The following is a 23,861-nucleotide window of genomic DNA, read 5'->3' on the forward strand; positions in this document are numbered from 1 at the left end:
ATAGTATAGTATAGTATAGTATAGCATAGCATAGCATAGCATAGTATAGTATAGTATAGTTTAGTTTAGTATAGTATAGTATAGTATAGTATAGTATAGTATGGTATAGTGTAGTGTAGTGTAGTGTAGCATAGCATAGCATAGAATAGTATAGTATAGTATAGTATAGTATAGTATAGCATAACATAGCATAGTATAGTATAGCATAGTGTAGCATAGCATAGCGCTATGTATAGTATGGCATAGCATAGCACAGCATAGCATAGTATGAAGTTTACTTTCTTCATATTTCTGAAAGTCACTCAAATCAGTAACAAAAAAGGTATTTATCTAGGCTGCGTCACTTTTAGGCTTTAGGTAGACTGTGACTAGTCTCACTTTTGCTCGAAAACCCGCTTGAAAAACGCAAAAAAAAAAAAAAAAAACAGCGAGTGCGATCTTCGAGTCGCGCGCGTCCGGGAGCGCGAAGCCATACTCGATCAGTTTTTTTTCCCACGTTTTTTTCTGCGTATTTTTGAGCAAAAAAGAGACTGCTCATGGTCTAGGCTTTTAAGGCGCTCATTTTGACTCATTCCATACCATATCATAACTTTCATTTATACTTGATTAGTTTTGAAATAGCCCGTGGGGTCGTGTTATAACATAAAAGGTACGATTCTAATACTAAGTAATACTAATTAACAATTAGATTATGAGCTCGAGATTTCTATCGCGTGATAGTTGATGAGGGCGAAGCCCGAATCAACTATCACGCATAGAAATCGAGAGCGAAAAATCTAATTGTTTTAGTATAAATCTACTAGTCGTTCAAAACTAAACAAGTAAATTATCTATTTCCTCATCGCAGACACTTCGAAAACGCGAAGAAGCGAGCGCCATTTTGTTGAAAATCGCTACTCACTATCTATCACAGAATAGATAGCGAGTAGCGCAGCCAATCAGAGAACGGCATTCGTGATAGAACACTAGTAGATTTATACTAATGAATAATAGTTAACAAATGGATTCTATTTTGCCGTGCGTCTGTACTCTGATAACGCACAGATGACGTCAAAACGCGGTGAGAACAAAGAAGTAAGCCAAGAGCCGCATGCGAGTAGGGTGACTGATGTTTTCACCACGTTCTGAAGTCCTATGTGCGTTATCAGAGTACAGACCCACGGCAAAATGGAATCTATTTGTTTTATACAATAACCAAGACATTTCAACGCATTTCGTAAGCGAGCATCGCGTTGCCTGAGCTGAGTCAAAAACTTTCCAGCAAACTCAGTTTTAGACTACTACACACATGCAATTATGATCTTCTAAATTAGAGTATAATCCGAAAGAATTTCACTAACAATATTTTCAAAACTAACCTTTATTCCAGAAGGAAATCCTGACCCCAAAATATTACGGCATGTAAGTGGCCTCACTGCGATTTGTAATCGATTTCTCGCCATTACCGGATTTCTATCGGCCACATATTTCGACAAATATTTGCTTCCTTTTTACGTCATAACAGAGTTCTAGCTTTTTTGTCCACGCTAAGATCACTCTCAACGGTCTTTGTCCAATTTTTTTATCGGCCAGTTTTCCTTCCCTGCGAAAATTTGCCTGTGTTTGTCCGCTACTCGCAAAAACAGTTTGCAAAACTTTGTTGACCAGTCACTCTGGCTGGACTATAGACTCTGATCACGTGCGCCGGTCACACCACTCGATGACGTCAATCGTGCGTCTATACTCTAATCACACACTCCTCTAGACCAATCAAAACGCGAGTTTTACACAGTTCATTGTATAAACACTAATAACAGACACTTATACTAAAAATACTTGATATACAGTCTAGTCAGAAGACAATAAAAATGCAATCCCCATCTCTAAATCTTTGATGAGATTCAACTTTAAAGTCAAGGATTTTCAGTATGTGCGTTCCTCAAACTTTCCTTACATAATCTCCTGTGCTGCTAGCATTTTGATAATAAGACGTTAAAACGTTTCAACAAATAGATATTCTGTGTAAAACCGAATTTTTCATGTAGAAGTTGTACTGAAGCGTGGCTCAACAAGTTTGTAGTACTCTGCTCCGTAGATTGTACTTAGTAACTTGTCTGTTCATAATGTTTGTCATATATGGCGGTGTTGCATCATTGTATATTTTATAGCTTCAGCTTATACATATATGTGGAGTTCCACTTTGCTTCTTCGAGTATCGCTACATGAGGCTTATCACGCAGCATATAATAATAATTTTGTCAAGGCTTGAATGGGAGAACCACTTCATTATATGTTGACAGAGTACCAATGTGCGGGGGAGTAGTCGTTCGATTATCATGGCTTTGCAGTTCTTGTGGTGGGGGACTAGTGAGTTATATCTGCACCATAAAACGAGCGCTTCTATCGCTTTGTTAAGTAAATCCCTGTAGCCTCATCCATACAGCTCCTTACACAATAAACTCTGGTATCATCTGTGTACATATAAGTTGATTCTGAGGTTATAGCATTGGGTAAATCGCTCCTATCCAATGTAAAAAGTGTGGACCCGAGAACGGCCGGAACTTGCGTGATACCAAAAGTAACTTTAGCAATATAAGACGCCACACCGTTGACTACCGTGTACAGTAGTCAACTCTCCCTAAAGCGGACACCCTCGGGACCAGCTCCAGGTGTCCGCCTTATAGAGAGGTAATGTAACCCGACACAACTGTACACCTGTGACGTCAGAACTGAAACGAGGTCTTTATTAAGGCAAGTTACAATTGCGGGTGTGTTGCTCAACAAGACTGTAACGTGCAATTTTCAAAGTCAATTTAAAGGAAAAGTCTTTTTCATCATTAACATGTATTGTATGTACTGTACACAGTAAAGTTACAATAAACAATAGTTACAGTGTTGCCTTAGGCTAGGATGGTAGCTCAATTTGAAATAACATCCAGGCCATAATCTATTGATTGTACAAAGAGTGCCATTCTAGCGTCCGGCTTGACAGGTATTTTCTACCAGAAGTTTGTGAAAAAAGTGTCCGCTGTTCGCTTTAGAGAGGTGTCTTCCTTATAGAGAGTTAAGGTACAGAGAAACATGGGAAATTCGGTCGGGACCAGCCATCATCGTCCGCCTTAAAGAGGTGTCCGCTTTACAGTGGTGTCCGCTTAGACAGAATACTTTCTTATGTGACTCGCTGTCAAAAGCTTTCTGGAAATCTATAAAACCCACACGGCGACAACAAGTTCCGCATCGACAGCTTATATTTCCATATTACAGTTATGTGTAATAATAAAAACTCTGTCGAGACCCAGTTTCGTTAGACTCATTGATATTAGTGACATAAAGATGATTATTTCCAATCGGACATGTTTTACCATTGAATCAGTAATACAAGATTCCAGGACCTAACTTGGTACACTCAACAGAGATATTGGGCGATAATTTACTCTGTCTTCATCCGTACTCGCTAAACGACAGGAAATTCATGGGTCACGTGACGTACCATCTTCTGTTAACAACGTGTTGCCCAGTTGTTAGGTGGATTACAGTCAGTACTCAGTTCTGCGCAAATGGCGTACATGGTAGGGAGTTCACGAGCCGGAGTATAGAAAAAGGGTGGGAAAACTGTCATTGAGGTATTTAAAAGGGCGAGTCTTTCAAAATATCTCGAACAGACCGGACGTAAAAAGATAGCGTGTTCCTCTTGTAGGTATGAAAGGAGTACCATTTCATATAGAAGGTATGGGAAAGGGTTACCTCTCCTGTCAAAAATGATATATAAAAGGGTAAGGGTTTGGACCTCGGACCGGAGCCTTCCCGTAGAAAACTTTCTTGAGTAACTCGTCTCTTCCCCAGGGATCTAACGTAAAATATAATGGAAATTGTTACTTTTTCTGTTTTAATTTTATAAACATGGGTACCTTCAGTTCGACCAGCACTTTTTGAAAATGTGTTCCCGTTGTTTGAATTTGAAAAGGGAAATGCATTAACTAGTTATTGCTAGGCCTACGAGGAAGCTCACCTTCTTGTTCCTTAACCCCGCCTAGGTAACTTACTCGCACGCTACAAACTGCACCCTCCTGAAACTGTACAGTAGTGATACCATTTAGTTTTACTAGGATTATTGAATGTGTGAGCATTGTGTGGCACGGAAAATGGTGAGATTTATATTGAATAACAAAACATTTTGTATGAACGTATTTCACGCCTGAAGGGTAACAGTCGGATTACAGCTATTGACATGCTAGGACAATCATGCTAGACACTTTAATAACATCCTAGAAAAGTACTAGAAAATTCGAAAATTGCACTACTTTCCTAAGAATGTCCAAAATCGCTTTACTGCGCTAGGGACCGTTCATTTTGCATGGTATAGAGGGGGCTGCTGGGATTACGCGAACAAAAATGACTTTTGAGGAGGGCCTACCAAAAAAAAATTGAACATGTACCTTACACCTCTGAATAGTGTTCTGACGAATATGTTTCCGAGAGATTGTGTATGCTAGCTCTGTGGCATTTGCTTAGGTTTATCGGCTCAAGTTAACTGCCAGATTTCAGGTCACACTATAAATAAATGTTATCTATAACTTAGACATGGGATCCGATGTTTATTTATCACGAGCATGAGATTCTTATAGGTCCACGTCTTTACAAAGCTGTTCAAAGCTTTTGTCTCTCAGTTTCAAGAGCTATGGCTTCTTGCAGTTGTTTTTAGCTCCCTAGCCTTGTGACTTCAACACTTGCGTTGCGTTCTTTGAGCTGGACTGTACCTCCATAGTATTGTGTTTTCTCTCTCATCCAACAATTTTTTTAAAAACTAGGACAGTCGGCAACTTTCTAAAAGGATGCTGCTCTGATTTCTTTGGCAAGTGTCTGAAGTTGTTTCTCAGGCAAGACTCGAGTTTCCGTCCTTCACCGCACCTCATTATTTGCCACTATAAGGTGACCTTTTTCGAATGATTCAACGATAAATCTGTTTCCACTTTTGTACTTATCGAGAGGATTGAACACTCCTCTTTTTATTTTAACTTCTTACAGTATAAAATACCAGGTACAACTTTTTTCGTAGAGAAGGGGGGTCATCCCCCCCCCCAAAAAAAAATTGCTTTAGAGGGGGATCTTTGAGTAAAATTGGCTGGCTGGGGGGTCATACCATTTCCAGATGACACTCCCCAAATCCCACCAGCCCCCCTACTATCCCATAAAAATGAACGGTCCCCCATTTTCCATTTTCTCCAATTTTCCGTGAAGTAGTATAAAGTAATTTTACAGAGAAAAGCGATAAATGTTCAATTTGGTTCTCTCGTGTTTGGTTAATTTTGCTAGAAGGACACGATTAGGGACACTTCATTATGTAATTAATGCTAGAAATCAGTAAGTGATTACTGGCTCAATTTGTTTGTTTTTTGTTTTGTTTTTTTTTTTTTTTTTGCTTTTCTTCATATTTTCGTTATTCCCCCTCTCTTCTGCTCGTTTGATCTCAAAAGATTGAAGTCCAAATGCAGAAATAAATGTTTCATTCCCACTCCAAACTGAGATATGTCCAGGATCGACCTTGTTAGCAAGAATTTGCTAGCAAATGCGATATTTGCGGACATTTCGGGGCCCTTCTTGCCTTCATCTTCTTCTAAGTCTTGAATCTTGCTACATTTGTTATGCTTGCGATTTTTGCGATAGTTGTAATGAATGCTTTTAGCTAGCAAGGAAAGTTCTTGCTACTTTTGCGATATTTGCGGACATTTCGGGGCCCTTCTTTCCTTCATCTTTTTCTACGTCTTGAATCTTGTTACATTTGTTATTCTTGCGATTTTTGCGATATTTGTTACTCAGTCTTTTCTCATGGCAAGAAAATGTCTTGTTGCTTTTGCGATTTTTGCTATTTCTTCTATACTTTTCTAATAGCCGTTTTCTTTGCGACAATTGCGAAAATAATTTGCTAGCAAATTCTTGCTAACAAGGTCGATCCTGGACATAAGTGGAGTCCAAACTGACCATCATCAAACATAATAACATCACACACATTTAAAAACAAAAGTTACCATTTATTTACACCTCACTTCATGGTATATTACAAATCTACTTGCAAGTAAATATAAGTCTACTTATGTCACAAAACATTCTGTCCCTTGTAATGTTAATTTCATTACACTGACATGCTAAAAACATTCAAAAGAGTGAGATCACTTGAAAATATATTGTACAACAAATTTATTAACAAGCACTAGCTTCACCCTACAATGTACTAATTTTCTTAAGCCGCCTGTTTAAGAGGAATAATCTTGGCCTTTTATAAAGCCCCTTAAAACATTTCATTAACAAAACCTGTTACAAGCAAAAAACAGACCTGTTTCGTACTACAGTATGAAACAATGTATAATGTAGATTACTAGAATACGATAAATGTCATATAACATATTAGTTTTAAACTGCTCCACAGCACATTCATTTACAAAATCTCTGTTGCCCAAGAAAAAAATCAAATAAAAGCAACACGAGATGTAACTACGAAACGCAGTCGCTACAAATATAACTATTTCTAAAAGTCGTCTTTTTATACAAAAATGTCTGAACAAACAATGAGCATTTCATCGATATTATTTCACAGGTGAGATATCATATGACCTCAAATATCTGGATTCGGTTGTTGTCTCTGTCAGACACAACTATCCTCCCATCACTACGATTTGCTGTCGACACTGGCTCATCCAACTCTCCATTCCCACTGCCTTTTGTTCCAAACCTTGTTACAAACTTTCCGCTCAGCTCGAACACCTGAACCCTGTGATTACATAAATCACAAACCATCAGATGTCCGTCTCTGTTAACCGACAAGTGACCAGGACAATTGAACTCACCCTCCTTCTTCCCCATCTTACCGAATTCAAACACAAAATTTCCCTCCAGATCAAAAACTTTGATACAGTTTCCGAGCTCGTCTGAGACTATAAAACGTTGTTCCGTTTGGATACAATGACGGGGAGAGGACAAAGAGTCTTGTCCGCCAAATTTACGTTTGAACTGCCCACGAGTGGAAAATATCTTAATTGATTTGTCAACTGCATCAGCAACAATAATATCACCATTACTGGTAACAGATAAACCTTCAGGATTCTGAAGCTTGTGATCAAGGTTTCCTTTGTCACCAAACTCGGTAAGAAACTCGCCATTCCCACTGAACACCTGGACCCTCTTGTTACTAAAGTCCGCCACTATAATGTTACCATTGTTATCAAAAGCTATCCCTGTAGGGCAGTGAAATTCACCCGGATTACGTCCCTCCCTACCAAACGATCTTAAGTGGGTACCGTCACTACTGAATACTGATACCCTGTGGTTACCAAAATCAGTTACTGCTATTTCATTTCGATTATTCACTGCCACTCCCCATGGTTTATCAAGCTTTCCAACAGACTCACCGAATTCTCCAAAAGATAGCACAGGTCTGAACCGTCTGGTTTGGATCTGACCCTCAAACAAACTGCCACGGACATGTTTTACTTCAAACCCAGTAATTGCCTTACTAATTTCTTTTCCTTCTGCACCTGATTGCTGCGTCTTAATTTTTATAAGCACAGTTTTTACAGAACCGACCCCCTCACTGTTTAAAATGTTAACAAGTTTAATGTTTTCAGTGAAACTAAACCGAGGGATGCGTTCAAGGTCACTTTTACCTTGGGCTCCTGGTTTCTGAAGGATTGCATCAAATGTTTCATTAAATCCAAGGATTTCAATGCTGGAACTCCGTCTCAGAAGGTCTCTAGTTTCCTCGATGGTTGATTCAATGATTTTAAGTTGATTTTCAACTTCGCTTTTTCTCAACGCGAAACACTCGAGCGATTCTTTCGCTTGGTCATCAACTGCGCCAAAAATGTCCTGCTTCCTAGCTTCAATAATTGCCATCATCTGATCTGCAGTCGCCTGGACTTTGCTTTTTACGTCAGCTACTTGCACCTGAACATCAATGCTGCTTTGGTCGAGTTCGCTGATTTCATTTCTCTTTTCCTCTGCTTTCTCGTCAAGTGATTTAATCAGAGACTCCACTCGTAGCCTGTGTTCATTTGCTCCATCTTCAAGAAGCATCTTGGCGTGACCTTCGTGACGTGTTACAACGCAAGAATTGCAAATGGCGACTTTACAGTCCTTGCAGAAGAACTTTAGGGCTTCGTTTTCGTGGCGTTTAATCTGGCAAAACGTTGGTCGCTTTAACACGTCTTCAATGTCCTGATCTTGAAAATCCTTTATCGCCAGCACACGATGTTCTTTATTTGTTCGGATTAAGTTATGTGGCGAGATGCACTCTTCACACCAGAAGCCACAGCACTGGAAACAATAGAAACAGTTGGCGCTTCTCTTGTCGCAGTTTCCACATTTCACGCCAGTTGTGTTGCACTCTCTTATGGCCAACACATCCAGGAGGCTGTTTATTCGGAAGTTGGTAGGAAACTCGCAGGGATTTCCACTTCCTGGGATCCTAATTTTCCTGCGACATTCTGGACATGATATGGCATCTTGACTTGGACTCGTTCGATGAATCTCGTTCAGACATTTAAGACAGAAGCTGTGCAAGCAAGGCAGCTGTTTTGGCTCGGTAAAGGGGCACATACACACAGAACAGGATACTTCATCATGAAGATTATCGAGCAAAGTCTTAATATCCATGATAAAGGACGCGAAGCGAAGGTTTGGAATTCAAAATGATGCAGTTGAGAGATCAATGAAGTTTTGTCTGGTGAGGGGATGTTATTTCTTATCTGACTTATAATACCTGTATTGACCAATCACAGAGCAAGCATTGCAATGTTTTGACGTTACATCGTAAAAGAATGGTTTCAATAATACCCTGAATTTCTAGGAATTGTTTATTATGCGCTCAAGAAAGCATGACCTTTAAGAAGCTGTCAAGATGTTTTCAAATCAGATTGCCTTAGGGCAATATTTGAGAGATTTAATTTTCTGCGTTTGTTCTCCTTGTGAGGTTTAAACCGCGTGCTTTGATAATTTCAAGTTTACTTTCTCTTGGCTTCATCGGCACTGTTGGAATCGAGCATCTCCAAAGCAAAATTACATTTCTTAGAAAGGTCGTTTATTATGAAGACTAGAGTCAGCACAAGTCAATAGTTAAACGAAACTATGAACCAGTTAATCATTATTCATACTGCTAATTGTAACTTCGGGCTATGGAAAGTATGGTGGACAAAAAAGCCACTCCCTCTTTTCCCTTTCAATCCCCACAGCCCTCCCCCGCTCAGAAGCCTTTGTTTTCGCCTCCTGCAGAGAAAACACTGACACTACTGGCAAAGGACGCAAAGGGCGTACGGAAGTTTATTTGTGCATAATTTGCGCGGCGTGTTTTCCCCTGCATTCAAAAGTTTCGGAAATACTACACGCGTGGAGTGCAAAGAGGAAGCCGTGTCTCTTTGGATGTGTTTTGAAAAATCACCTGAAATAAAACTTCTGCGAACTCGAGGCGCAACGCGCAGGAAAAAAGTGGGTTGAAAATTAGCAAGGTACTACAACACATGATCGATGACTGAAATCACATAAAAATACAAACATTTACTCCAGTTATCCGGTGGCCTTAGTAGACCCGACAATAAAACGTGTTCATGCGGGTTAGTTGATCCGACGTAAGCTCTCCCTATGAGCACTTAGTTGTCGTGTTCAAATATTGTTTAAATAAAAAAAAACTTGATAACAAAATAAAAACGTTTATTTCTCTCAACGATTACTGCTAAACTTAGTTGCACGAATTTCTACATCAATAATACGATTAATTTGTCACTGGAGCTGTATCAGCAACAACAATATCACCGTTACTGGATACAGATAAACCTTCAGTTCTCTAAAACTGGTTATCAAGGCTGCATGCCTTTTTCTTTAAACTTGGTAAGAGACTGTTCGCACTAAGCTGTTATACTCTGTTATTAGTACAGTCCGCCACCACGTATCACATGTGCAACTACATGTAACCGCCACCAAGCGCGGGAAAACACGTGCAGGATAATCACGATTGCTTCAGTTTGGTTTTGCTTCTCATTGGCTGAGAAAGTGGCCAATCCCAGAGCGTAGTAAAGTCCTTAGTAAAGTAATCACTTTCGAACTGAATTGAAACGGCTCTTTATATAAAAAAGGTATACTGTAGGGTGTTTGCTTTAAGTGGGGGTTGATATACAGGCTCGACTTGAGACAACGCGTTCGGTTCTTTAGAATGGTGATTCATCGCAATTCTCTAGTTACTCTTTTTTGAAAAATCCTAACACGCAGAAAGGAAGTTCGAGAGGGGACTGGGAACAAGTCACTATTGTCGGCATATTTGGCATATGAGGACAAACCTGGTTACTCCTGCTCTAAACATTAAACTGGCAATAAAGTGCAAACGAGCTCGCTTTATTGGATTAATAGAAGGATGAATTTGTCTTCTATACTTTGATGCCTTTACCTTTTAAACGATTGAAAGGAATAATCCGCCGCACGCGAAAAAATTTCGATCTTTGTATTATTGGTGGATAGCTTTCTTGAACCTGAGCTGAGTCAGCCTCCTTTTACGAAATTTCTGCTCGTCTGGTTGCGTAAGCCCTTGTTAGTAATTTGGCCTAATTTCGCTTACTCAATAACGTTAGAAGAGCATATAAATTTATGATTGCCAATCTTTGTCTCCCGTTTCTGACAGCGAAAGATCTAGCCGAAAATACATAAATATTTAATTTCACAAAAACTATGCAGCTTTTTTAGGCTACCCGCCCGGATGACAAATCAAGGTCATTTCATGAATTTCTCCTGACGAAACACGTTTTTTATCAGTAAACTCAGCCGGTGATGTATGTAAATCAAGTAGTCAATCGCTAAAAACTCTCATAAAAGATTTGCCAGTGTTCTCAAAATGTTGGGACAAATCAACGGCCAAATCTCTGGGTAAAGAAATCGATTCTTTACATAAAAGTCATTTACGATCTCCTTTTAGTTCCGACAATGGACCTGCTCTGCCGACACTTTTGCCTAATTATGGATGCAAATTTTAGTTCGTCTTTTATGAAATATAAACAAATTTATCATTCGGCCTTTGTGACAAAAAGATTGCTGTGGTTCAATTTTAGTTTTGATAATTTCTTCTGCAGAAGCAATTCGAAAGGTGATTATTTTTTTTAGCAGAGAAGTACAAATGGAATCCAGGATCCCAAATGGTATGATCTTTATTCTTTCAGACAAATGCAAAATACTGTCTTGTTATTACCCTCAGTCTGTTCAGTGTGAAGTATTGTTAAATATATATTTTTGGAATATTGACGGTATTTTGCAATCGAGTGACGACCAAGTCGAATTAAGAAGAGCAAGCCAAATTGCTCGCTAAACAAGCTGGCTATTATACGATCCTGAATAAGAGTTTTACCATTCATTTTTAGTTTGTTCCAGAATTAACAGAATCATGCATGCATAATTGTAATACATGAGGACTAACTGGAATTGTGAAACTGTTAAAGCGTTACCGAATATTTAAGGTACATCCCCAGCATATTCAGGATTTATTTTGAGATATAAGCGTCAAAAACAGAAACAAACGAGTTAGAATTAGAATTGTAACTTTTGTTTGTAGTTTTGCTTTGTTGTTTTTATCTTTTTAACGTTACAACTTAAACTGTATCGCTTAGCCTAAGTTATTATAATATCAAGTTGCATCCTCCTGATTTCAACGTCTGTTGCCTTTAGAGTCATTATCTGTAATACCCGCTGGAATATTTAATTTCCCAACTCAGATAAGTGAACTTTGCTGTTTTATTTGTTAGTTAGTTTGTGGCTGATTTGATCCGTCCTTTACTACAGGATCCAGTGCTTTTGTTTCTTTGCGATTGTCATTGTAAACACAGTTTCTAGTTTTTCAATACAAAACTACAGCCTTATTTTTATTGGCGAGAACAAAATGAGAAAAATCTTTCAATTCTGGAGTGCACGCAAGCGGGTACATTTCTGACCGAGAATCGAAACGTTAAAATTGGTAACGTGTTTTAAAATGGTTGGAGCTCGCTTGCTATCGTCCACAAAGAACGAGTCCGGGTACTGTGCTGTTTCTGTATATTTGTTTGTTTGTTTGTTTTTTATCGTAAATAACGCGCTATGTCAAAACCAAATTGGCTTAATTGGCACTTTTGAATACCATTCACATCCAGTTATGAATTGTGACAGTGTAATACAGTTTTTATCTTACGGCACAGATGTGTAATTCTGAGGGCCGTCAATAGATGGCTTTGTTGTGTTCCTATAGAAAAAACTCAGTAAATTGGTCGGGATAGAGAAATACAAAAGACAATGCAAATTCTACAAACTCTCGTTTCCGCATTTCGATCTACCACTGAGCTAAAGAAGACTCATTGAAACAGGTTCATGTGACAAGTATCCTGCTAGCGTCCGCATAAGTGTCTCCTATTTGACCGCTTTGAAAGAAAATAGGAGACGCCTGCGCACAACATAACGCACTGCATGCTGATATGAGCTGCGTCGAGGCTAAATGTTCTTTCACACAGGACTCCCAGCCAACACAGAAGATCAGCTCCGACGTCGTAGGAGCAGCGGTGCAAACCCCGTTGGTAAGTTGGGTAACCTGTGCAGTATTAATGGCTCACAAAGACAAGAATCCTCCTATCACAGCAAAGGGCAGAAAATTTTGTTTTAACTCTCTCTTCCTAGGAAATACGACCCTACGTCTCTCCGCAGCCAGCCGAACAAGTCACGAAGATGAAAGACGGCCGTCGGTAGTTAGCCGAACTCACGAAGAACAGCGGCGTCCTTCAGCCGTAAGTTACGAAGAACAACACACAAGGCGAAGATCTGGAGGTATGTGATATGAGCGCGCATACGCCATCTAAGTCGGCTTGGGAATGGCCAGATTAGCCAAAGATGACACGTTTAAACCCTCGTTCTCAGTGCCTACGATTTTTGTGTGTCAATAGTAATGAAAAACGCGAGAGTGGCTTGGAACTCCATCCCTTCCTTGTATGAGAGCCTCACACACGCCAGACTGTCAAGCGTGACCATTCAAAGGAAAGCTATTGCACGAGTAGTATTTTTTTAAAGTATTTTTGTTTACGCTGTCAAATCCTAAAATGTAAACATTCAAAAGAAAACTGCTCAACAGAAGAAGCTGCACACAGTCTTTTTAAATCACCGACACTGAGGTGAATAATTGTTTTAGTATATACCACACAAGCTGAATAACAAGCGGACCAAAAATTTATTTTATTTCTGACAATATACCGACAAATGGTACGAAATTTTAAATTCTTGCGCGCCACACGGTAAGCGATTTCTTGTTGTAGAAAGTTCCGTCTCGCTTTCTTGTAGACAAATAAAACTTTTGGAGACAATTGTTTAGTTCCTACAGTGTCATTTCTTCAATATTTCTGTGAAACTCGTCTTTTTGTTGAAACGAAGCTGAAAAATTTAGATGTTTCATTGTAATTTTAGTGCTCGGCAGTTTTCGTAAACAGGGGATTGTATTTTCATTTTTCGCCTTGGAAGATGAGGTTGAAAAGATTAAATAACTTACAATTTAATGCCGTCAAACCAAACTTTGTTGTTTTTTATGTATTTTTTTTTTAACAGCCGCCTCGTTTATCGAAATAATTTCCTCTTAAGTAACCGTGGCGTAACGGGAAGCCATCTTGTTTCTCCTCTTGGCTAATCACCTCCGAGCTAGCAAATCAGCGCGCGCGAAAAGTACTATTCACTTGTGTGGTATATACTAATTAACAATTATTCCACGAGCGCGCGTTGGATATGAGATGATAAATAGCCAACGAGGCGCGAAGCGCCGAGTTGGCTATAATCATCTCATATCCAATAAGCGCGAGTGGAATAATTGTTTTATTAAAAACAATCAAGAAATACTGTAAGTTGTGGCTGGTTTCGCTTAGGAAGAACAACCAGAAGACCGTTTTAATGATCCCTATCCTCGGGCATGGTATAATAGCTCATATACCATGGCCGCTAAGCCAATCAAATCCCTGGAATTGCATTATACAATGATCCAGTTTTTAATAATAGTTATTATAAGTACTCGCCAGTGATGTAGTTTCAATTAGTATACAACAAGTCATGGATAGTGTGCTTCTCGCACTCTGATTGGCTACTCAAACCCGAATCAGTGCTTAGCAATAATTCTGCGAGCGCGTGTTGACTTTAAGATGACAAATAGCCACTAGAGGCGTATAGCGCTGTGCTGGCTATAATAATCCCATACCCAACGAGCGCAACTGGAATAAAATCTCTATTTCCTTTTCATTTCCAGTAATTGCCCTAGATTTCAAGCGCGCTTTTGTCGCCAGTTTGCCAATAATAGTTTGGTAGTTTCCATTTGGTATACATGTATACAAAGAGCTCAGTTTATATTTGTCCTCAAAGTTTGCTATTTTTTAGCCGAGGCGATTTTAGACACTTACTTAATCATGAGACTGAATTCTGCACTTTTTGTTTAAATTTTGTTGTTTTTGTTTTCTTTTCCCAAAATTCTTATTTTCGTATAACGAGTTCACAAACATATAATGAAATGAAAGAAGACCTCAAAAGAAACTCAACGCGGTGCTCGTAAACTCTTGAGCCCAGCCTGTGCGTGCACTGATACCGGCCAACAGATTTATCTTTTTCTTTTTGACAAATGCGTGGAACTAAATGACATGGCGCTCGAAATAAAATGCAAAAAAACCCCGAAATATTGAAATTAAGACATGCAAATGGTTGTAAAGTCTTACCTGCTTTCTACTAATTTGAGCTAATGGGTTTAAATAAACACTCCTAACATTCAAATAAAATGAAATGTTCCAAAAATAATATATCCGCCGTGTTTTTTTATACTGATCATATTGCAGAAGACGATTGATTAAATCAAATGTCAAAATAGCGGTAGGATATGTAAAGAGGGCTAAAAACTGGCATAATTATATCTATGCGTCGCCTTTCGGCGCCAGTGTTTAGCTTCTCTTGCAAACACATCTCGTTATGTCGGCGAAACCTTCAACAGATAGTGAAAAACCAAAACATTCTCGGGTACTGCCCGAGCAACATCGTGATCAAATTAGCTCGGGAAGATCGAAAAGGAAAGACAGACCGGAAAAACAGCCCAGAGATGGAAGTAAGTTTCCGCCTATGTTGGAAAATTGGTTGTAACTTTCTTTGATTTGTATTCACAAGGCCGAATGCCTCAAAGCGATTCCGGTTTTATTGTACTAAGGGAAACAATATTATTTTGATCTTATGATCAGTTGGTCAGAAGCTGAAATTGAAACAAAACTAAAGGGACGTTTACATTTATTTCCGAATAATATTGATTTTTGAACATCACAAGAAAGGGAACAAATCCAGATCTATTTCATGAGCGCTTATGAAAAATAATATGCTATTAAAGTTTTACAACTTTGACTTTCAATTGTCCAGCTAGCTAGAAAAGAATATGATTTTAGTAAACCATAGAAATGAAGAATTTTAAAATTATATCTTTTTATGACCACTCTTTATATGTTTTGTTTTATTTCAAAATTAATAAATCAACTTTTTCGAAATTTCATGAAAGCTCACAGCTGTTTATTATGCTAGATACAACCAGTTAATTTCATTCTTATTATGTTTTTTAACTCCCAAACGAAAAATCGCCACTCAATGTTCTCCTTTCAAATTATGGAAGTTAATGTCCGAAAGCTTTTTTTAAAAAAGTGCAAAAATATCTTACAGAAATAAAATAACGCACTAATTTTTTAACACAATAGCGTGTAAATGAAACTGTTGTTCTCTTAAAAATTGACGGCTAGGATATTTCTTGGAAAAATTTGCATATTTTGTGAAGGGAGGATGTCAGATCGTAATTATTGTTAGTGCAGTGTTGGCTTAGCTCGATTGTCTTCAATAAATTATTTGGTCTGATATCTCTTCGTAAAAGAGCCGAGCAATTTGGTCAATTAAACTTACGTAAACGGCGCTTTTTTAGTTTATTGCCAGATACACCAGATGCCCTTTAAACAGTTATCACCATATTCTAAGTATTAATTTTTTCAAATTGACCGGTTTTTTTTCTTTCTTTGATGAGCTGACACTAACAAGAGTTTTTGTGATTATGTTGTGTTAAAAGTCTTCTTCCGTTTAATTTCCACGACCACTTTGCCTCAACATTCTCGCTTTCAATTTAAAAAAACTAATCCCAGAAAGCTTGTTAGCGCAGGCTTTCTTAGATATTAAGAATTGGTCTTACATGTATTGATTGAAAAAAAAAACATAATGGACAAACACACAACACACAACAAAAATCAAAAGCAACAACAAAAAGCAACTGTAAAAATTTCTGTCAAAAGTGGACTTGTGACCCGCGTTACAAGTCAGTGGTGTGTTTCTCGCAAGTCACGCCGGGTATTTTACCGGCGTCCTGCTACGTCACCGCTCATGCGCGTCAAATATGCCTCAGAGACGAAGAAAAGAATGCTCTAGCAGCTAAAGGGCGACTTTCCATAGGCTCCTCTCAAAACGAGGCCTAAAGGAAATTGAATGAACAAATTTATTCATTTGTTTTGTTTGTGTCCTTTGGAGCTCGATATCAAGTTGAATTTGAGTATTTTAAAAGGAGAAGGAGGCTACTGAGTGTCAGAAGTTAAGAGCGCCTTTTTTTCATGACCGAGTGAGTGATGGCACAGGGTTCAAAAATTAACTACCCTCATATTTTGCTCAGACATACTCTATGATGAGTTAACAAACGTGGTGTATTTCTTATGTTCAGCTCTGCTTTTGTTTTCTAGAAAATTACCAATAACTGTAACGGGCGCCGACCGTCACAAAATGGCGGAAATTAGTGCGTCGAGTAACAACACAAGAACTTCGCTCGTGTAAAGGGCAAAAGGAAGCACGGTTTTTTCAAATTGGTATATTTGTGTAAGAGTCATTGGCAAATGATTCAAGTCTAAAACCAGGATTGTTTACTTAACTGGGAATGCACGGCACGAGTTTGAAAATCACCAATATTTCACTGTTTAAAAATCTCATTTTGGAGCAGTTTTTCAATAAACATTTTTCCCATGCGGTATAACTCAGAAGCGCTTGAGATTAAGGTTGTGATTAGTGGAAATAGTCTTCTTTTCAAGGATATAAAAATTAGTCTGGGGCTTTTAACTTCTGCACGAAAAAACCATGCCCTATGTCGAGAAAATCACAAACTCCACTTGTCAACAAACACAAATAATCGAATTAGTTTCTGTGATCGAAGCCAATATTCCAAGCAAATCTTAGTGCTTAGCACCTATTTGATTAGAAGGTCAACATTACAAGTTTACCTTGCTAAAACAGTGGCTGTAGATTAGTTTTCATTCCTACTTTCTCTTCAAAATTACCATCTTCCCTCTGACAGCGAGTTTACGAAATCAACAGCTATCTGAACGATACCTGGGTGGCTCTTGTACAAACATCGGCGCTATTCTTCGCAGTTTCAAATACACCATATCTGCTATCTTTCTCTAACGTACAACTGAGCTTGTTTCATCGTAAAAAATGACCATTGAGCGAGATTTTCGTTTACTGAGCGACACTGCCGTTTTGACTTCTTCAATCCATGCATATCATTTGTATGTCACGCAATGACATATCACACTCCTTACAAGGAAGGCTTGGTTACCAATATTCCTTCAGGTGTTACACAAGTTTTGCGGATAAGGAAATAATTTTGGTTTGTTAAAAAAGACACTCTGTGATCTAAAATTCTTAAAACAAATGGAAAAAACGCCAAAAAGAACGAGATAGGTTAAGGAAGAAAGAACCACCGACCGACAGACAAGCAGCCCGAACGATAGAAAGAAAAAAAGAAAGAAAGAAAACGAACTTGTAAGCAAACAAAGGAAGAAATGAAGGAAATAAACAAATGTAAAATTTAGAAGAAGGAGAGAAGTAATAAAATAATGGGAAGGGAAAAGCGGGAGCGCTCAACACTAAAGAAAACCAAATTTAAAAATGTGAACCAATCCTAATGTTATAATGACCATCGCGTCATTCAAAAATTTTAAACAAACAGATCATCGCGCAGCCACGTTGTCCTTCCGGATACCACATGAAATGGATATCAATTGCTCTTTTCAGAGGTTAGCAGGGGGGACAGTGCTCCCAAGATAAACGAAGACGAGCAAAAGAAAAAAAGTGCCCTTATCCTCCCGTTGCTTTCATGTGGAAAAAAGCATCTCCGCACACACAGTCTGTCGGCGTAAGTGATGTTGAGTCGGAGATCAACTTAATTTTTGCACGGGCTTCAATTTTCACTGCACCTTGTGACATTTCGGGCATGACCATCTGTCCAGTTCATCCCTCCTCTTTGGGCATTGGGTGGTGGAGAGGTTCCCAACGATACCTTATCGAGCTACGCCAAAGGGAAATCGCGCAAGGCTGACCGCGGTATTGACAAGGCGCTTTCGGAGACTATCTAAGACGTACCAGAGCCAACAGGTACAAATTTTCCCGTAAGGCGACGTAGTTTTGCTAATTCATGTTAGGGGAAGGTCAATATGAAATTTAAAAGTTGTGTCTTATTTTTCAAACTGAGCGAAAAGCCGTAAGTCGGAAAAAAATTAACATATACTTGAAGAAGCTCGCATTTTCAATAACTAGCCTGTTTTTGGTGTGCGATAATTTAATTATAATGTTTATCACGAACTTAAATTTTTTCCGTAAATGAAACCAACATGCTTATTTTCCTGGAAATCCAACTATAAATGCAACGCTTATGCTTTTATTATTATTATTATTATGGATACTTTTTATAGCCGTAGCTACTAATCTGTGAAGAACTCCGTTAAGTTCTCTCAAATAAACTGAACTCTGACAGTTACACAATTTTGTAGTCTCATTTTATTCCCTCAGAAGCCCTTCAGACTTATTGCTGGTACTGAGAGTGGTCATATCCAGGGCACATTACAGTGGTTATTTTACATCTCCAAATTGGAGACGGGGTCGCCATAAAAATTTCAACGTGGCCATCCGAACCATTTGAGGGTCTAACCGTCTTCTCTAAATATTTCTGACCATGAGTATAGGTGCGGCCGTGGTTAGAACCCTGCGGTGCTTAATATTATTCTAGATACTTTTTGTTTTGTTTTTTTATTTTCAGGAGCACAGTTATCCTGATAATTATCGTTGCTTTGGGTAGGAATATGCCGTGACTGTAAATTGCAATAAATCCGGATTCATCGGCCATATGGAACTGTGTAGCTCAAGCTAAGCCTAGCTGATCTTACAAAGGGCATTGAAAATGTTGTCCTTCTAAAGGACATTTGTTTGTCTTTTAGCATGTCACTGGCACATCAGTTCATCGCAAACAGCCTTACCTGAAAAAGATTCAGTCACTTTGTCTAGGCTGCATCTGCCAGCAATAAGATTCGTTTTCCGGGCTCTTATCTGCTTTTTGCTTTAAGTGTGTTCTTCATTGGCCTTACAAGCTGAGTGCTAAAAGCATTGGTGGCATTTATACCACTGTTAGGCTAACCTTCAGGCGACACTTACACCACCGGCCCGTGTTACACTACCCGCCTTGAATAGCTTTCGCTAAACGCGGGTAGTGTACATCTGAATAATGTAAAAGATGATTTTAATAAATGGTTGATTTATTTGAGCGTAGCTTACATAAAGCGCGAACTTTCTTATCGTAAAGAAGTAATTGTAATTGCCTTTAAATGCGGTTCTCTTTTGTTGTTTCAGTCTCGTCGATTAAGTCAGGCAAGGCCGGGCTATTAACCTGGACATGGTGTGCCCATTTGACACCAGCCCGAGTGGTACCATTCTGTCCACTGCACGTGCACGATGTACAAAGCATCTGCTTGTAAAACATTTGTACTAAAAAATCCCATCCTAAATGATAAAAAGCTGGTAACAGATTTAGTACCATGTCAGCTAGGGGCTTGAAGTCGGACGCAGACAAACTGCCGCGGAAAAAATATAATCTGGTTGTTAATTTTGTTGGGTGTCCTGCGCGCTCGGTCTCATTGCGTGACAAACATGATCGTCGCATTCTACAGGCGATTCCTCTTGTGTGCGTCTTCGGGCTGCAAAATTTCTTCTTCTGCGACTATAGATAATCGCATCATCGTTCTTAATCGTACAATTGAGTTACCTTATTTGCTATAGCTGTGTGGAGACTCAAATGTGGTTGAATCTGTCAGGAACTGTAATGTTTCATGCAGGAGTCATACGTATGGTTGTTGATTACTTGTGCTTTGGTAAACATGGTCGAAGGGAAGGTAACAATTTTGAAGGGAGAGTGGCGATGAAAAGCAATCTACAACCACAAGTTTTGCAAGGTAAACTTGTAATGTTGACTTTTAAATCAAATACGGTGCTAAACACTAAGATTTGCTTGGAATATTGGCTTCGATAACAGACTCTAATTCGATTATTTGTGTTTGTTGACAAGTGGAGTTTGTGATTTTTCTCGACATAGAGCGTGTTTTTTCCGTGCAGAAGTTAAGAGCCCCAGACTAATTTTTATATCCTTGAAAAGAAGACTATTTCTACTAATCACAGCCTTAATTTCAAGCGCTTCTGAGTTATACCGCACGGGAAAAACGTTTATTGAAAAACTGCTCCAAAATGAGATTTTTAAACAATGAAATATTGGTGATTTTCAAACTCGTGCCGTGCATTCCCAGTTTAGTAAACAATCCTGGTTTTAGACTTGAATCATTTGCCAATGTCTCTTACACAAATATACCAATTTGAAAAAACCGTGCTTCCTTTTGCCCTTTACACGAGCGAAGTTCTTGTGTTGTTACTCGACGCACTAATTTCCGCCATTTTATGACGGTCGGCGCCCGTTACAGTTTTTGAGAATTTTCTTGAAAATACAGCCAGCTTTGAACAAAAAAAATATATCACGTTTATTGGCCTATCATAGGATATCTCTGAGCGAAATATGAAGATTTTGAATTTTTGAAGCATGTGCCACATTCTACTGATCTCACGCGGTCTTCACAGACATTCTCTCTTAAGTTGCCTTGCTTTGTGACGCTCTGTGATTGGTTGAAAATATTCATGCCACATTCACAACTAGTTAGAATTTAAACCAAAACCCAGCGTCACTTGCCCGCATGCGTTTTCCCACGCTTCACTGCCCGGATGGAATTAAAGTTTGCAAATGGTAGTCTTTGAGGAGAAAGAAAAATATTGGAGTACTCGGAGGAAAATCTCTCGCAGCAAGGACTTTAACCTATGACAAACTCAACCCAGGAACCGATTGGAGACGTTTAAAGCTAATACGCATGCTTTAAAATATTACGTGTCAGAACCTGCTTCGTTGCCACGCAACACAACTGTGAGAGTTGCCAAACCTTAGTGTTTAATTATGGTTTATCACACCTGCCTTGTGTCAAGTGATTCCCATTCAATTAATTATAAACCCTTGCACAAAATACAGTACTTTTAATAACTCTGAGGTCTACTTTGTAAACAAAAAACGATTGAATATAAATGTATAATCTTACAAAGTGTGTACCGTTAACTTTTTCACATTAACAACCAACAAAGATCTGTCCATTAGGAAATCCGAAACATTGTGAGTTCTGTCAAAGTGGGGCTGTTTTTCTTTCTAAACTTTATGAGTTGTTTTGTACTTAAAGTCAACGTATTGTTTTTTATGCCAGTTTGCTAACAAAGCCCTAAATGAGGCAAGCCCCTACGCTTTCAACACCATCAGCCTTACTGACAAGACCGAAAGTCATGTCTTAAAAACTCGCACAAATAATTCCAAGAACTCGTTAAAACAGAGTTAGTGCGTCAGTGTTATATCAATAGTACATCATAGATTGTGTAAAGTTTCGTTGAAACTGAGCTGAAAAGTGCAAAACTTGTTCAGCTTAAAAAGGAACTAAAAGATGTTTAAGGAAACTCAATCTTCTGAGGGTAGGTTTGTAAGGCATTTTGAATTATTGATATTTTGCAACCAAATATAGAATATTTCTGTGCAGTACCTGAATTTTATCAGATCTCAATTATTTTGCGTAGTTATTTCGGATAACAATGCAGACCTCTTTCTTTGAGTAAAAGTCTTTGAGTACTGTATCTGTGTCGATATCTTATAAAAAACTGATAGATGGCGGAGATAATTATAAGGTAGATATGATGTACAACTGACTAGCTTCGAATTCAGTTGTAAAGATTTATGCAGTATGGTTATGGAAGAACCCTGTTTGAAGCAACGATCCGTTGTGATCTCCCGTATAAAATGCTTAATATATTTCCACAACATTATCTCATAGCTAAACCAAGCTCTTATTATCAGAAAGTTGAGGTATATTAATGAGTTTTTTCTTAATTTATTTAAGTGAAAGATTTGAAAGATCATATATTTTACTGAATATTCATACAGTTCACTTTCATTTGTTTGTCCCAGCCGCCGCTTGGCTTAATATTAATTCTGTAGACTACAGAGGTCATGAGTTTGAATCCTGTTCAAGGCTTCATTGTTTTCTGAGGCCGCTTTCGTTTGAATTTGAAGGTCTTTTATCTGATTGATTTTTCTGTTTATGCTGGCGTTAATTTAATGTGTTTTATTTTCAAATTGTTGAGAAGAACTATTTAGTTTTTCTGCTGTTTAAAATTATGTTTATAATTACGAGAAAAACACTAGCTTTAGTAGCTAGCCTCACCAAGACTTGAATTTCAGTCTCGAAATTAGCCATCGTGTTTGCTAGGAAGCATTTAATAGTCTCGTCCTGATACTCTTAAACTGGAAAACAACACTCAAAACTTTATACAAATAAAATTCTTCTGTGGGGTTTATTCGAAAAAGCGTTAGTTTTGCCGTCTTTAGAATCATAAGAAATGGGTAAACAAACATAGGCCAGTAGACCTCGACGTTTTTATTGCCAGATTTTTTTTTATGGCGACATGCAAATCTTGCGCTCGTACCTGGCTACTTAGCCTAGCTTACCTATTAAAAGCTATTAGAACTCACAAGCGTAGAATATAGGCGTCAGTAATATGTGCTATTTTTACATGTGTCTATTTTGTCGGAGTATCCCTCCCCTCTGAAGACAAACAGAATGTTTAATTTTTAGTATTATTTTAGTCATCGACCTAAAACCTCAGTACACATTCGGTTTTATCCCCATACATTGGTTTCATGTAATTAGTTTTTTATTTACATTTTCGAAGTATGACTTCTATTGTTGCTGATAATCGTGGAAATTTACTCGTTAATTATTAACAAAGTTTGTCCATCTTTAAATGATTGGAGGAATACCATTTTATTCAAGGACAATTCAAATTGCGCTGCATCAATATCGGACGAATATTCCTGCACATTGGTTAATTTTGTTTCTATAAAAAATTTCACTTCGAAAGAAAGTCATGTCGCGAAGCACCTCTCAAAACTTTAGATTGGCTCATCCAATGGACCATCCAAGTTATGAGAAAAAAGGTATTTTAATGAACATCGATATCTTTGCTTGTTTAATAAATTCCTATCAGAGTTTAGTCTATTCCTAAATTCTCTTAAAAGGCAGAAATTTACCATTTTTTTGTTTTACTTAATTAAAGTAAGACTCCCATAGTTACTAAGTACCTTATCAATCAGAAATTTTTTTAAGATTTAAAAATGATATTTTCTTTAAAAAATTATCAGTAATAAGATATTTATGTTAAGGAGGAAAAACCGTAACGAAAAGCGCGCATTTTTAACAAGTCCATCGACGGCTAGAAGAGTTCCTCCAGTACTGAAAAGTTTTGGTAACTTAAACCTAATATAGCCTCAACGCGGTTTTCGGCGATTTCGTTAGAATTTGATCTTATCAAAAATGTCATTTATCCACTGAAAATCTCGGAAAATAAAGTAATTTCTCTTTTTTTTTTTTTTTTACCAAATACAACAAACTGCCAGGCGTTCCTTTACTCGCCCC

The 23,861-nt window shown here is 38.2% G+C and overlaps 4 protein-coding genes and 1 long non-coding RNA gene across 7 annotated transcripts in view; 1 reads left to right on the top strand and 4 right to left on the bottom strand.

Annotated features, from left to right (window-relative positions):
• The window catches only part of LOC146466827 (E3 ubiquitin-protein ligase TRIM71-like), a 216,952-nt gene that overhangs the window by 31,188 nt on the left and 161,903 nt on the right, over positions 1-23,861 (bottom strand). Inside the window, exon 4 of one of the 3 annotated variants that reach the window (XM_085126782.1) lies at positions 5,988-6,421. The exons of 1 other annotated variant lie outside the window; for it this stretch is intronic. The gene's annotated coding sequence lies outside the window, so the exon portion shown is untranslated. Of the gene's footprint in view, positions 1-5,987; positions 6,422-23,861 lie in introns of those variants that run through there. One more of the 3 variants, XM_085126783.1, reaches the window with a different exon arrangement.
• Positions 1-23,861, bottom strand: part of LOC146466828 (E3 ubiquitin-protein ligase TRIM71-like) — a 68,701-nt gene that overhangs the window by 31,188 nt on the left and 13,652 nt on the right. The window lies entirely within an intron of this gene.
• LOC146466833 (E3 ubiquitin-protein ligase TRIM71-like) lies at positions 5,988-9,217 on the bottom strand. The gene has a single exon (XM_085126788.1). It carries the CDS (start codon positions 8,623-8,625, stop codon positions 6,580-6,582), a length of 2,046 nt encoding a protein of 681 aa, XP_084982914.1. The 5' UTR covers positions 8,626-9,217; the 3' UTR covers positions 5,988-6,579.
• Positions 5,988-23,861, bottom strand: part of LOC146466834 (uncharacterized) — a 39,836-nt gene continuing 21,962 nt past the window's right edge. Inside the window, exon 2 of the mRNA XM_085126790.1 lies at positions 5,988-6,421. The gene's annotated coding sequence lies outside the window, so the exon portion shown is untranslated. The remainder of the gene's footprint in view (positions 6,422-23,861) is intronic.
• LOC146466835 (uncharacterized) lies at positions 10,890-23,657 on the top strand. The gene is made up of 4 exons (XR_014867914.1): positions 10,890-11,147; positions 12,483-12,545; positions 12,646-12,792; positions 23,612-23,657. It is a non-coding gene; the product is annotated as an uncharacterized LOC146466835 (long non-coding RNA).

The sequence above is a fragment of the Pavona decussata genome, unplaced genomic scaffold, assembly GCF_977016875.1.
Source record: "Pavona decussata unplaced genomic scaffold, jaPavDecu1.1 SCAFFOLD_140, whole genome shotgun sequence".
Taxonomy (NCBI): Eukaryota; Metazoa; Cnidaria; class Anthozoa; order Scleractinia; family Agariciidae; genus Pavona; species Pavona decussata.

Bases quoted from the DNA above. Each gene is read 5' to 3' on its own strand.
- LOC146466833 (XM_085126788.1), bottom strand. From the start codon at position 8,625: ATGGATATTAAGACTTTGCTCGATAATCTTCATGATGAAGTATCCTGT.